The sequence below is a fragment of the Pseudorca crassidens genome, chromosome 18 (genome assembly GCF_039906515.1).
Source record: "Pseudorca crassidens isolate mPseCra1 chromosome 18, mPseCra1.hap1, whole genome shotgun sequence".
Taxonomy (NCBI): Eukaryota; Metazoa; Chordata; class Mammalia; order Artiodactyla; family Delphinidae; genus Pseudorca; species Pseudorca crassidens.
This window is the reverse complement of record NC_090313.1, coordinates 78,896,811-78,911,416: the sequence shown is the minus strand read 5'-3', so window position 1 is coordinate 78,911,416 and position 14,606 is coordinate 78,896,811. Positions and strand designations below refer to the sequence as shown.

General features: G+C 41.7%; 1 protein-coding gene across 4 annotated transcripts in view; it reads right to left on the bottom strand.

Moving 5' to 3' along the window:
- The window catches only part of ZDHHC20 (zinc finger DHHC-type palmitoyltransferase 20), a 73,202-nt gene that overhangs the window by 23,040 nt on the left and 35,556 nt on the right, over positions 1-14,606 (bottom strand). For all 4 annotated transcript variants that reach the window (XR_010937069.1, XM_067713764.1, XM_067713763.1 and 1 more), the window contains exons 4-7: positions 12,904-13,024; positions 4,286-4,355; positions 2,944-2,976; positions 2,015-2,135 (exon numbers count right to left, since the gene is read on the bottom strand). Coding sequence is in view for 3 of the 4 variants with exons in the window: in XM_067713764.1 (XP_067569865.1) it covers positions 2,015-2,135; positions 2,944-2,976; positions 4,286-4,355; positions 12,904-13,024 (345 nt within the window). In the remaining variant the exon portion in view is untranslated. The remainder of the gene's footprint in view (positions 1-2,014; positions 2,136-2,943; positions 2,977-4,285; positions 4,356-12,903; positions 13,025-14,606) is intronic.

The following is a 14,606-nucleotide window of genomic DNA, read 5'->3' as shown; positions in this document are numbered from 1 at the left end:
CTCACTAGTTGTGGCACACGGGCTTAGTTGCTCCGCAGCATGTGGGATCTTCCCGGACCAGGGCTAGAACCCGTGTCCCCTGCATTGGCAGGCGGATTCTTAACCACTGCGCCACCAGGGAAGCCCTCAAAAAGTTTTAAAATATTTATATTTTAATGAATAAATCATCACATGCAAACATAAGTTTCTGATAAAGAAATGGGAAATTGTACAATTTGGACTTCTTTCATCTGGCACAGATTCATCTTCATTTATTATTTGAAAAGGATTTTTGGCAGCACCGCACAGCTTGCGGGATCTTAGTTCCCCCACCAGGGATTGAACCCTGGGCCACAACAGTGAGAGCAGCGGTCCTAACCACTGGACCGCCAGGGAACTCCCTCCTCTTCATTTAAATAGGACCACTAAGTATGGTGAAGTAGGTTGTACGCTGAACAAAGCTGCCCAACCAGGGGAACAACAGGGGCTAAAATTCATTAGGCTGATACCACACAGAACTGAGGTGCTCGCTTCTAATATGCACAAAGGGACTGCAAGTGCTAGCATACCCTGGTTTTAAATACTCAAGCTTTAAAAGTCTAATGATGTTTTAATGAAAATCCTTCCAAAATGTATTAGACATTTCCTGGAAAATTAATTCTGTTTGATGACTCAAGTATCTGGATGTCGGAAGAGAAAGATCTAAGTTAAAATTTTGGCTTCCTATACTACTAAGTATGTGACCTTGTTAGTTACCTAACTTTTGCAACCTCAGTTTCCAACTCTGAAAGCTGGAATAATAGTAGCTCCTTCTGCACTCATTATACTTTCTTCCTTTCTGTATTCTTGATGCTCTTGCATCTGGAGCCTTGCTGACTGGGGAGAGAGTGCCTCTCCCAGGGCCATCCAATTCTTACCGAGATAGCAAGGAATGTACCTCTCATATACAAACTAATCAATCCAGAGCCCATACTCCAAAACACCTCCTTTCTCTGGCTCTCACACTCTAGGGGGACAGCCTGCATCCTCGGAGATCACTGAAATTATTCAGACTAGTTAACCCTAAGTGCATCTACCCTGCCTCACCATGCTTTCCCACGGGCCCTGCGCCTTCTGCTTCCTAAGCAACTCTGGTGCTTCCCTGTGTGGCCCTGCACGGGGTGGCATGAACCCTCCCTTGGAACTGTGAGTAACAAACTATCTTTTCAATGGTTATCATCTCCTGATCTGTCAGCTTCACCATACCTGAAGAAAAATAAAACCTACATTTTAAAATACCTTCATAGGGACTTCCCTGGTGGCGCAATGGTTTTGCAACACAGCCAAAAATAAATAAATAAATAAAATAAAATAAAATAAAATACCTTCATAGGATTTTTAGGAAGAGTAAATACAAAAGTACCTTTAACCACAATAACCCTCACCTTCAAAATCAAAGGTTTAAAGGGAGGGAGGAAAAAAAACACAATAAAAATGCCAGAAGAAAAGCTGGGTAAATATCTGTATAAATTTACAGTGAACAGAATAAAGCCAGAAATCGTAATTTAAAAGTACTGCCTTAAAAATATAAAATTTTGATTTAGTAAAAACAAAAGCAAACAGGGTTACAAGACATCGATCAAAATTGTGGAAAAACTCACAATTTGCAACTCACAACAGAAAAAGTATTAATATCTCCAGAGACAGGAAACAGATTAGTGGTTACCTGGGGCTGGGGATTTCACTTTTATTACTGTAAAACTGCATTGAGTCTCATCATCTGAAATAAAAGTAATTACTTCCCTAAAACTGATACTATGGTTCGAAACAGTTTGGATTACTAAAAGAAGCTCACTATATCCTGTTTAATATTCATTTATTTACAAACATGTATATATGAAGGTAAATTTTAACCCCAACTGTCTTCTGAGCCATTATAAACTCTAACTAGTAAAATTAAGTATGTCTACTTATAATAAAGAATGAAGGAATTATTTATGAAATAGCATCTTAAAAAGCCCTAAATATATGTTTTAAGATAGAAAAAAAGACTTACCGTCCAAAATTTTATAAAGTACTGTAAAACTGTTGTAGCCACGAAAAGGCAATATAATAGAGAGTACAATAGAAACAGCAGGAAGAATTTGTAATTAGAAAATCCCACACAGTTATTCACCCTAGAAGAATAAAGAAAATCACACTGTAAAAATAAGACAAACTCACAGAAACAAACACTAGAATGGTGTTTGCCAGGGGCTGAGGGGAGGGGAGTGGGGAGTGTTTAATGGGTACCGAGTTTCAGTTTTGCAAGATGAAAAAGTTCTGGACACTGGTTGCAAAACAATGTGAACATACTTAACACTGCTGAACTGTACACTTAAAAATGGCTAAGACGGGGCTTCCCTGGTGGCGCAGTGGTTGAGAGTCCGCCTACCGATGCAGGGGACGCGGGTTCGTGCCCCGGTCCAGGAAGATCCCACATGCCGCGGAGCAGCTAGGCCCGTGAGCCGTGGCCGCTGAGCCTGCGAGCCGGAGCCTGTGCTCCGCAACGGGAGAGGCCACAACAGTGAGAGGCCCACGTACCGCAAAAAAAAAAAAAGGCTAAGACGGCAAATTTAATGTTTTTTTTTTACCATAATAATAACAAATAGGACAGATGAAAAAACTTAAAATCACTATAACTAGAAAATGGGTCATTTGGGAAGTAGAGAGCAAGTGTCTTAATTATGGATGTGTGTTTTAAATAAATTCTGTAAGGAATTTGGAATTTCAATGTTAATTCTTAGTAGACAATTATTTGGGTTAATAACATCAGAATGTATTTTTAAAGGAAAACATGTAGCAGAAACATAAAACTAGATCAATCTTGATATCTATGAGTAATTAAATTAACCTTCACCATTTAGGAATGCTGAGGTAAATCACTCCAAGTACCCCCCCCCACCTCTCCAGCCCCACATCATTTCCTCTGTGGTTTACACGTACCAAGGGCAGTGGTGATCCATCTTAAGAACACACCTAAGAAACAAACGAGCATAAGAAAATCCACGTAGAAAAATTTCCCTGATTCTAATTTCTGATAATTTTTGTTTTTTACTTAAAATTTTCTCTTCAGCAATACATCTTAGAAAAACCAACCCTGTAGACATTAGGTTAGAGACCATTTCTGTTATTTCCACAAATACTTTCGTAGGTAAGAAGTAATGACTTTTCACACTGAGAAATCAGCTGAGCATAGCCAGCTGACTTGGACCACATCAAACAACATTTTAATATACAGATGTGGTGCATATAGCACTTGGTACATTAACTAGATCTAGTTTACAAAGTCAGCTGAGGAAAGTAAAATGAAAGTTATTTCAAACGTGCAAGTGATAAAACTTTAGAAGCAAATATTGTTAAAATATTAACACTGATGGGCTTGTAGGTGGTTATTTTTTTCCCACAGATTTTATACAATTCTATCCCATGTATAAGAACCACTGTACTTTTATAATCAGAAAAAGAAAAACCCCAAATTTGCCTCCCCATCAGTATACGTAATGTATATTTGCATAAAGTTAGACAAGGGATCATTTCAAGTAATACAACAAATAAGTAAACTGATACCCAAAAGGTTAAACGACTTGTCTCACTCGAGTTCAAGGACTCACTGGAATTCCCATACTAGGGGTCTTTCTTTCAACACACTACCTTCTCACAAGAGCATAAGGGATAAAATCTTTGAAATTTTTGGGGGAACAACTTCAGAGGTGGTAACTGAAAGTAATAATGGGACTTCTCTGGTGGTCCAGTGGTTAAGACTCCATGCTCCCAATGCAGGGGACCAGGGTTCGATCCCTAGTCAGGGAACTAGATCCTACACGCCACAACTAAAGATCCTGTGTGCTGCAACTAAGAGCCAGTGCAGCCAAATAAATACATAAGTAAATATCAAAAAAAGAAAGTAATATTTTTGTGGATTGTTAGGTTTTAATACCAACATTAATAATAAAAACAAGAAAAGTGCCATGATGGTCTTTTTAATCCAGGAATTAAAGTTATCTTTCTCAAGGGGGGGGTATTACTTACTTGGTCATCAATACTACATTAAGCATATGCACAAGAAGTACACATACTTAAAAAAAATTCTAACAACTGGTACAGGAACTGTTATCAAAGATTACTTCAAAGTATATTCTAGCTTACATACATATTTATGTTAGCTCTGCATACAGAGCAAATAATGGGAGAGGATGCAGTGCTTTTGCTAAGTTCCTTCACTTTCTGTTCTCCCATCTCCAGTTCCAGTACTGGGGTTAAATGAAAGCCAAAGAGAAACACTTACATGTCACATGCTGAGCAGTGATGCGCACGGTCAGGCTTAATCAGCTGACATCTTTCACAGTATCTGATGGCTACATTTAAGAATTAAAAGGAAGTTGTTGAAGAATGTATGTTTAGAGTTGAGTTCACTTGACTATAAAATTTGCTTTCATTTCTTAGAAACAACTCTAGGAAACTGACAACTAATAATTTTAAAATAATACCAAAGTTCATTGGAGAGTTTATGAAATCCAAATGTCGAGAGGCAGAAGGGAACCTCAGAAATGTAGCTGGCCCAGCAATGTTCAGATGAATAAGGAGATCCAAGGAAATAAGGAACTGGTATAAAGTCAGACATGTAGTTTAGTGGCAAAACTCAGATACACTAAGACCTAAATCAAGTATCTTCTCCTACTGTACCATGATGTCTGTAGTAAAATATCAAAACAAACGTTCTCAATCATCTCCCACCCCATCCCAGATAAATAGCAAAATTGCAAACATACTATTGCGAAAGAACTCTAAACTTCTTCCCAGTGAATTCTAATATATACAGTTTGTATTTTCATTCATTCAAAACACAATGAGCACCTACTAGGGGCCAGATATTGCTCTCGGCATAAATCCCCGCCTTCACGGAACTCATGCTCTAGTGGAAAAGACGGGGAGTAAAAACCAAGGTAAGGTGACAAAATAAGTCGTATATTAGTGATAGGTGCTGACAGGAAACATAAAGCAGGGAAGGGGAGTTGGGGTAATGTAATTTTAGAGTCATTTGAGAAAACTGAAACTGAAAGAAGGGAGCTGGTCAGTCACACAGATCTGTGGGAAAAGAGGAATCTGAGGAGACGGCACAGGCCTCGGGTGGGAGGGTGCTCAGGGTGCACGAACAGCGAGGGGCCGGTGTGCTTGGAGCAGAGGGGAAAGGAGGAGGACACAAGGCAGGGTCAGAGAAGCTGCATCAGGTAAGGCTTGCTCTCCCCACTCCGCTCAAGTACTCTGAGAGAAAAGAAGCCAACTGGAGGGGACTTCCTGGCGGTCCAGTGGTTAGGACTCCATGCTCCCAACGCAGGGGTGCGGGTTCAATCCCTGGTCGGGGAACGAGGATCCCGCATGCCACACAGCACAGACAAAAACAAAAAGCCAACTGAACGAAGAGCTCCACCAGAACCTGCAGAACATTCAGAACCTGAGGTTCTGGTTTTTGAAATCTAAGTAAGTGACAAACCAGTTCTTTGAGATTTATGAGGGAAATGTCCCAAGACTTCACAAATCAAGAATTCTTTAAAACCATTATTTTGGATGAATAGAGAATAATAAAATTACAGTGAGATACTAACCTTCTTCCATATCGTGGCCTCCAAAGCAAACAAATGCTTCTTGGCAACAAGACAAATGACTACGGGTCTTTCGCTAGAGCTGAAACGTTCACAGATTTAGAGCATCTGACTAATACATACTCTGCGGGATCTACTGTAAGTGCGGTAGACTTCTGGGGGTATCCGCCTGGTCTACAGGCCACTCTCTTTCCAGGAAAGGATTTCAGACCCCTTTTCTACCTGGACTGTGTGAACCCACCCACCTCCCCCTTCTGGTCCACGCTCTCTCCTACGAATCAGGGCTGAGGGGCAGTGAGCTGTATCTCACGGGGTGGAACTGAGTAACACACGATGGCCGCGCTTCGCCACGTGGATGGGATAAGAAAGGGAGAATCATTTTAAGGGCGACAGTGTAGGAAGTGAGCAGATGCCAGGGAGCAGCAGGGACAGCTGCAGGAGCCCCTCTGGCCCCCGGGTCTCAGCTCCAGTCCCTTCTTGCACTCCTGCCCTCAGGGCACAGGAGACACCCACCACTTTCTTACACCACCCCGTACGTTATGGTAGTTTCTTTTGGAGGGAAGGGGGAGTTAAAAAGCTTACGCTGTTGTCTGTTACTTGTGATCATTAGGGCTAACAGACATAGTAACAGCAGAGAAAACAGGTTCAAATAAAAATTTAAATTAAACATACCCTCTAAAAAGTAGATGGACCATGTCATGTTAGTGTTTTTGGAAAAGAATTTGGCCATATCTATAAAAGCGTAAGGCATGAACACTCTCTGCCCGGGATCTCTGCCGCTAGAAAATTTATTCTATAGACATGCTCTCACCACAACATGGTTTCAATAACAAAGCACTAGGAATAACGAATTATGAAGGTAGTTAAGCATTTTATGATACACTACACAGACTTTAACAAGAATTCTCCATACAAAATAGACACATACCCTAAACTGGAAGAGTGCAAACATATTAAGTGGAAAAAAGCAAACTGCAGAATAGTTTGATATACAGCATGTTTCATATCTCTGAGGGGGGAGAAGAATATATGTATTTTTCTATTTACACATCCCAATACAATGCATCCACCTTCAGACTTGAATTAACATATGTAAGAGAGACACAAAGTGTTATTTTGAAGCAGTGTTAGCAGTTACACCTGCTAGAAGGCAGCTACCCAGGTAACCAAATCGGTACTGGTTAATACCTATCCACTCTCATTGTTAAAATGTTAATTGATTGTATATAAGTTTTGCAATATTCTGTTATATATAAAAAATTTCTGCAAGGATATACAAGAAGCATGGCAACCTCTGGGGAGTAGTGCCAGGGTAAGGGGCAGACACTTCTCATTTGGTATCCTTAAAACAATTTTTTTAAATCATGTTCCTGTATTACTTTTATAATTTAAACCAAACTTCAAGATGAAGGGAATTTATACAAATATCCCCTTATCAAATGAATAACGTGTACCTTACTGAGGGCCTTCTGTAGTACCTTGGCTAGAGTGGACACTAGGGAAGTGAACCCATACAAGGTAGGAAAAGCAGAGCAGGTAAAAAGGACCTGAGAGGTCTTCTAACTCAACCTCTCATTTTTTAGGTTAGAAACACCCCAAAACCTAAAGAGAAAACAAGTAGTTTGCCCAAGATTATCTCCCTCTCTCTCTAAACGAGTGGTCAGATCGGGATCAGAAGCCCGGTGTCTTATTTCCTTTTCCTCTACATTTCCTCCACTCAAAATTCTGCCGTTGCTCTGAGATGAGATGAAACGAAACAGACTTTTCAAGAAGCCTTTTTAAGGGTCTTGATGACTGAGTAGATAGAAGAACTGGAGTAACAGCAGCTGTCCAAGAAAACTGCAGTTTCTAGGAGGGTGGCCAGAAGAGTGATGCTGCCAGTGCCAGAAACAAGCTTGATGCTGGCGGGTGGAGGGAGTGGGTGGGTATGGGAGGGGGGTTAGGTTGTTTTTCTTTCTTTCGTTCATTCATTCAACAAATACTCAGTCTCTACCCTGTGACAAACACTGCTCCATGCTGAGAATATAAAGTTGAACAAGACAGACTTCCCTCCTGCCCCCATGGTGTTAGGTTTTGCTCCACTTGAATTGGGATAACAGGTCACTCAGGTACAGCTATCCTTCGGAAGGTGGGGATACGAGAATGGAGCTCTAGTGGGCGCACATGCCAAGGGGAGTGCCAAAGCCCCGACCAGGGCCCTGGGGGAGGGCAAGGCAGCCTCGTCCCTCTGAAGGCGCAGCTGCAGTCCACCCCTCTGCCTGACAACAAGAAAGGGTCTGGGCAGCAAGCGCATGCTCGTGTGACAACATCCCTCAATCTGCTAGTTCACAGTAAGGAAAGATAACTCAGTCTGACAACTATTAAAGAAAACAAATCGTCTGAGACACAGTGAACCAACGATCACAATATTGTGGTGTCAGAGTTCCATGGTTAAAAACAGCTGAAGGAACAGTACAAAAAGAATTGGGACGAGGCGCCCTTGTGAAGTGGGGTTAAAAAAATGTAGGAGGAAGAATAAACATTCAAAGATGCAGAAACAACTAGGATGGGAAAGCACGAAGAAGAAAGTTTTTCCAAAGAAGAAAGTTTTTCAAGCAGTTAGAATGAAAAGCCACCGAACTTGGTTAGGAAGAATGAAAGCCAGCTGCCTGGAATCTGCTGGGAAGGAAAAGAGGCCCAGGGTACAGACGACTTATGGGGGACCCACCACGGTCAAAGGGAAGAGAAAATAGAATGGTAGTTGGAACACGTAAGAACCAAATTTTTGTTGTTGTTGTTGTTGTTTTTCTGCGGTATGCGGGCCTCTCACTGCCGCGGCCTCTCCCGTCGCGGAGCACAGGCTCCGGACGCGCAAGCCCAGCGGCCATGGCTCACGGGCCCAGCCACTCCGCGGCACGCGGGATCCTCCCGGACCGGGGCACGAACCCGCGTCCCCTGCATCGGCAGGCGGACCCCCAACCACTGCGCCACCAGGGAAGCCCCTTGTTGTTGTTTTTAAGAGGAGATACACTTTGAAGTATACCTGAAAGCAGAGGGAAGAAATGGGTTGGAAATTATTAAGTAAAGAAGATTTTTAGGAGCAAACTGTGGGAGAAGGGAAGAAAGAGGTCAGCAATCTTTATGCAAGTTTAATAAAGGACAAGAATGCAGACCCCAAGAAGGAAGCGAGGTCCTGAGGGACAGCCAAGTGCGTGCAGGTGCAGGGCGGCCCCCGAGCCTGGAAGCAGCTGGGGCTCTGCCGCCATATTTCACACTCGTTCTCTCCTACTTACTAGCTTGTGACCTTGGGTCAGTAACTCACTTTCTGAAAGCCTCAATTTCCTCTTTTGTAAATGCAAATAGTATCAAGCGCAAAGGACTACTGTGCAGATCAAAAAAAATATGGAACATATCAAATTCCCAGTAAAGCAGTTATTATCGTTACAATAATGTTATTGTTTTTGATAAAACACAAAGTGAGACTCTAGGATGGGAAAAATTAGTGAAGGGGAGAAAACTACGGCGATCTTTCAAGTGTATAAGCAGCCATTATGGAGAACACCCAGGAACAGATTCATCCCACAAACGCCTCCTGGGGGCCTGGGGGGTGACGCACTGGCTGTGTTAGGGCCGTGGACGGAGATCCCAGTGCCAGAGCCTCAGGACAGAGTCAAGGAGGGAGGAGCACAGACAACCAGCAGACGGCGACCTGCGATCTACAAAGCAAGAGTGTGAGAAGTTCAGAGAAGATTTCAAAAATCTCTTCTTGCTTAAGTGAATAGAAATGGTTGAAGAGAGCTGGACAGTGAATTAAAACTTTAAAGTAGATTTAGGGAGGAGAAAACTATCATTCTAGGAAGAGGAAAAGACATAAAAATAAAAGGTGGGGAAGGACAGAGTTTTAGCGGAGTTGACACAGGGAAATGGAGCGGGAGAAAGCTAAAGAGAAACACTGGCTGTATCCAGACTGTGGAGGGCGGAGGTTTAGAAAGACTCATTTTGCTTCCTTAATAGACGAGATGTCCACGTGGTTCAAAAAAGCACAAAAAGGAGCGCAGTGACAGCCCCCACGCCCCTCCACGAAGGCAGCTCCGTCCCTTTCACTAATCTCTGGTCTAAGAAAGATCCACTTTCTATAACATGTGGTTCTGTAATTTCATTTTTTAAAGAATGCATGATATTATTTCTATAATAAGAAAAAAAGAAGAAAAACCCCCAATGTTCTTTGGGATTCTAAGCAGTAGAAATGCAGTATAAAACGGTGCTCAAGGGCAGGGGCTCTGTCTGCAGTCAGAAGATAAGGTGTAAATCACAGACCTTGCCACTTGGGACGTCAGGGCCCTCCCTGTGTCGCACTTCTTTGTCTCTAATGTGGGGATAAGTGCTGCACTGTCTCCGAGGGGCGTAAATAATCACCATGAAGTGCTCAGCAAAATTCTCCTGCACTACTCAACAGAGGAAGGGCATTTTTCAGAGTAGTGGAAAGCCATTAAAATTAATGAAAGGTAATAAAGCTTTAAAGGCAAAGACTTTACGTTAGCAGCTTTTAACTCTTTGGGGCATAGGTACTGCTCTGGAAATCAAAAGAATGGGTTACTTCAAAAAGTACCCCAAATTTTGTGTTTAATCTCACGGTTTCATTAATTCTCTGAAATCTTGGGACTTTGGGTTAAAAACACCTAGGGAATTTCCTGGCGGTCCAGTGGTTAGGACTCTGCGCTTCCACTGCAGGGCACATGGGTTCGATCGCCTGTCAGGGAATTAAGATCCCGCATGCCCCGCAGCACGGCCAAAAAAAAAAAAAAAAAATCTAATCTACATAACTGCAGCTACTAACAACTGTTGTAAACTAAACATTTTATAATTGTATATAAAAAGGGATTATTTTAAATTAGCTCTCGGACATCCCTGGTGGTGCCGCGGTTAAGAATCTGCCTGCCATTGCAGGGGACACGGGTTGGAGCCCTGGTCCGGGAAGGTCCCACATGCCGTGGAGCAACTAAGCCCGTGCACCACAACTACTGAGCCTGCGCTCTAAAGCCCGCGAGCCACAGCTACTGAGCCCACTCGCCGCAACTACTGAAGCCCACGTGCCTAGAGCCCGTGCTCCGCAACAAGAGAAGCCACCGCAATGAGAAGCCTGCACACCTCAACAAAGAGTAGCCCCCGCTCACCACAACTAGAGAAAGCCCGTGGGTAGCAACGAAGACCCAACGCAGCCAAAAATAAATAAACGTTAAAAATAAATATATAAATAAGCTCTCATTTTCTGAAAATTTATTACTGTACACTGAGATCTATACTAAGTGCTTGTCTCATTTTTGTATACTTCCAGAGATTTAGAGACTATTATTCTCATTTTAAAATGAGGAAACCAGGGCTTAGGAAGTTTAAGTGACTCTCATTGCACTAGCAATGGAAAAGCTGGGGTTTGATCTGAAATCCATGTTTTCATTCTATACGGTAATATATTGGTTATGCAAAGGGATAGTATAGGCATACCTCGTTTTATTGCGCTTCACAGGTACTGCGTTTTTTTGTTTTTTTTTTTTTACAAACTGAAGGTCTGTGGCAACCCTGCATCGAGCAAATCTATTGGTGCCATTTTCCCAGCAGCATTTGCTCACTTTGTGTCTCTGTGTCACATTTTGGTAATTCTCAAAATATTTCAAGCTTCATTATTATTTTATTTGTTATGGTGATCTGTGATCAGTGATCTTTGATATTACTGCTATGATTTGCTGAAGGCTCAGATGATGGTTAGCACTTTTTAGCAATAAGGTATTTTTAAATTAAGGTATGTATGTGTTTCTCTGACATAATGCTACTGCACACTCAACAGGCTACAGTACAGTGTAAACATAGCGGTTACACGCACCGGGAAACCAAAAAGTTCGCGTGACTTGCTTTATTGTGATATTCACCTTATTGCACTGGGCTGGAACCAAACCTACAGTATCTCCAAGGTGCGCCTATATGAAATGCATGAAAGAGTTAAACGTCGGTCAAATATCCCCTTCTAAAATTTTGCACAAATTTAAAATGTTCTTAAGTCAGAATGTGTACATAATTATACAAAGGTAAAGCTCCTTTTATTTCCCCTCAGAGCTGAGAAGCATAGGGGTTCTATAGGCAGAGCACCTTTTCACATACTATCTGTATGACCTACCTGTATGACTACCTATATGACTACCTGTATGACCTTCATCAAGTTACTTAACCTGTCTCGTCTGTAAAATGGAGAGAGCAGTGTCTCCGTCACAGGCTGGTGTGAAGTTTAGATGAGTCTGTATGTGTAAAGAACTTAGGTCAGAGTAACTGTTAGCTATCACCATTATCTGGTATTTGCATGAATTAGTGAGATGTATAATACATAATTTAAAACAATTTCCTGTACTTAAATGACCAGTCTGGCCGCTCACAGGTCCATCCCTATCAGTAAGGCTCTGCCCCTGAGAAAAGGAAGCTGCTGCAGTCACAAACGTCAAGGGGGCCAGTGGGACAGACACAGCTTCGGAACCAGACAAACCTGACTTCAAATTCGGGCTCTCTGAATACTAGCTTTATAGCCTTGAACAAGCTTCTTCCCCTTGATGTCTTTTATTTCTCCCCATTCTAAGTTACCACATTCTTGATTTTTAAAAAAATTACTCAGTGATGACACAAAATATTCAAATTCAAATCAGGATTTCCAAATGATGGTTTGCTAAAAATTATAAATGAAATTTTTAGCCATGAAGATTGAGTTGGAAAAAAAAAAGAAATGCAGAAAAAAGAGATCCACATTAAAGTGAGCTCCTTAAAAAATCTATATCAGGGGACTTCCCTGGTGGCACAGTGGTTAAGAATCCACCTGCCAATGCAAGGGATACGGGTTCAAGCCCTGGCCTGGGAAGATCCCACATGCCGTGGAGCAGCTAAGCCCGTGAGCCACAACTACTGAGCCCACGTGCCACAACTACTGAGCCCACATGCCTAGAGCCCGTGCTCCACAACAAGAGAAGCCACTGCAATGGGAAGCCTGTGCACCGCAATGAAGAGTAGCTCCCGCTCGTTGCAACTAAAGCCCACGCGCAGCAACGAAGACCCAACGCAGCCATAAATAAATAAATTCATTTGAAAAATCTATATCAACATATGTACATACCTATTATCTGAAATACCATGTAAGATACACAACACGTGAAAATCCTGTTCCCACAGATGTTATTTGTGGCAACCGCAATATCCACTTAATAGTCAAATCATGCAAATATATCTTGGCAAAAATTACCATATTTTAAACATTATTTGGGAAGAAGAGCTTAAGATTTGTTTTTCTTACTCTTTGAAGCTGATGTGGTGTAGATAGGTAAGTCCCTTGCTGCTCTTCTCAAAATTTCTTGCTGTCTTTCTTGGCTGAATTCCTTTTCATAACGTTCCTTTTCAGAATTGGACAAGCAGAACTATAAAAGGAGAAATAACTATTAATTCTTTTTAATCCCATAATTATTAACTATCAGGCTCAGAAAAACAAAGTTGTATCCAGAACAGAAAAAACAAAAATATTTCCTTCTATAAAGGCAAAACTTGTCTTCGAATTTGTTTAGGAAGCTAAATCAAGCACATTTGAACAAAACCACACACATACCTTTGACAGATTGAGAAATATTTGCCCTCCATACTAATGATGGCAAAGAACATGAACTAAATATTTTTTGCATTTTTGTTTTTTACAGAGAAGATTAACTTTCCCCATCAAAAAGGGCTTAATATATATTTTCTGTTAGTAAAAATTCTGGTGTTTGAAAGTTAGTGTCAAGAGATTTGGAAGAATGTCCAAAGAGTCACTTGCTTTGCGTAACAGGCTATATCACAGGCATGGGGCCCTACTATTTTCTGGCCAAATTTCTCAATGAGGACAACAAGTCCTTCTTTCACTACTCTGTTTTTGCTTTTAAAAAGCTAATCAATCAGGGTGCTTTCTCCAGAAGTATTAAGGATTGCCAAGGTAAGCACAATCTCCTTTTCTCAAGGACAGATTCCTTTATAGAGTTGTTTCCAGTTTCCACTTCTGAAGTTTTAATTCCCGTGTGTGGGCAGCCTCCAGCCTATTTCTTTAAATAGCGTTTTCCTTACAAAGGACTTGTTCAGTTGCTCTTCTTTTCATGTCATCCCAGCATCTCAAGGACCTCAGTTTTATGCCTCTATTTTATGTAACCAGGAGTTATTTTTCAGTGTCTGTTGGTCTTTATTTCACAGATTTTTTTAAAAAACAAAAAAATGGCCTAGACATGCTCTTGATCATAGTTCATACTTTAACAATACTGTTCCTCAGTTTTTATTTACTTACAGGGTTTTGCTTGAAAAGGTCTAAGGGGTCGTGACTAAACTTTATCTTTTAAAATTTGAGTATTTTGGTCTACCTGCGAACTCAAGTGCCAAGTCTTCCATACTCTCAACGCCTCATTGTCAACAACGGCACTGCCTTCCTGATGCAGCCTCTTCTGTTACAAATGGGGCGATAGGGCAGCACAGGCAGGATTAAGAGCTCCGGGGTGAGGAAACTGTGATCCCAAGCAGCTCAGGGAATTTTCTAAAGCTGCAGAATTATTGGCAGAGCTGATATAAAAACACAAGTCTCTTGAGTTCTACCCTAGTATGTTTCCCTCTGTGCTGCTCGTGTGAAATACGTGTTCTTTCTTTTTACAGACTTGTTACTCTAGCCTGGCCAAAACACGATGGCTTAAGAAGTAGCAGAGTCCACTTAGATGGCCCAGCCCAGCTCCCACAACTAAATCTTGGTGGCACACAAGAAACCCCCAAGCTGCTCATAAAGGACAAGAAGTAACATGGACACATGAACAGGACAGAAAAAAATCACACACAAGCTTGACGTTGACACTCTGGAGGTCACTCAGCTAAACTCCAGGCAGGCTGGAATCTTCAGACATTTCTGAGATCCACCCCCTCGAATACTGTCAGGTACAAAAATACTTTCCTACTTTGTAAGACGGCCTGTTCTCCTTTAAGAGAACTGTAACTTGC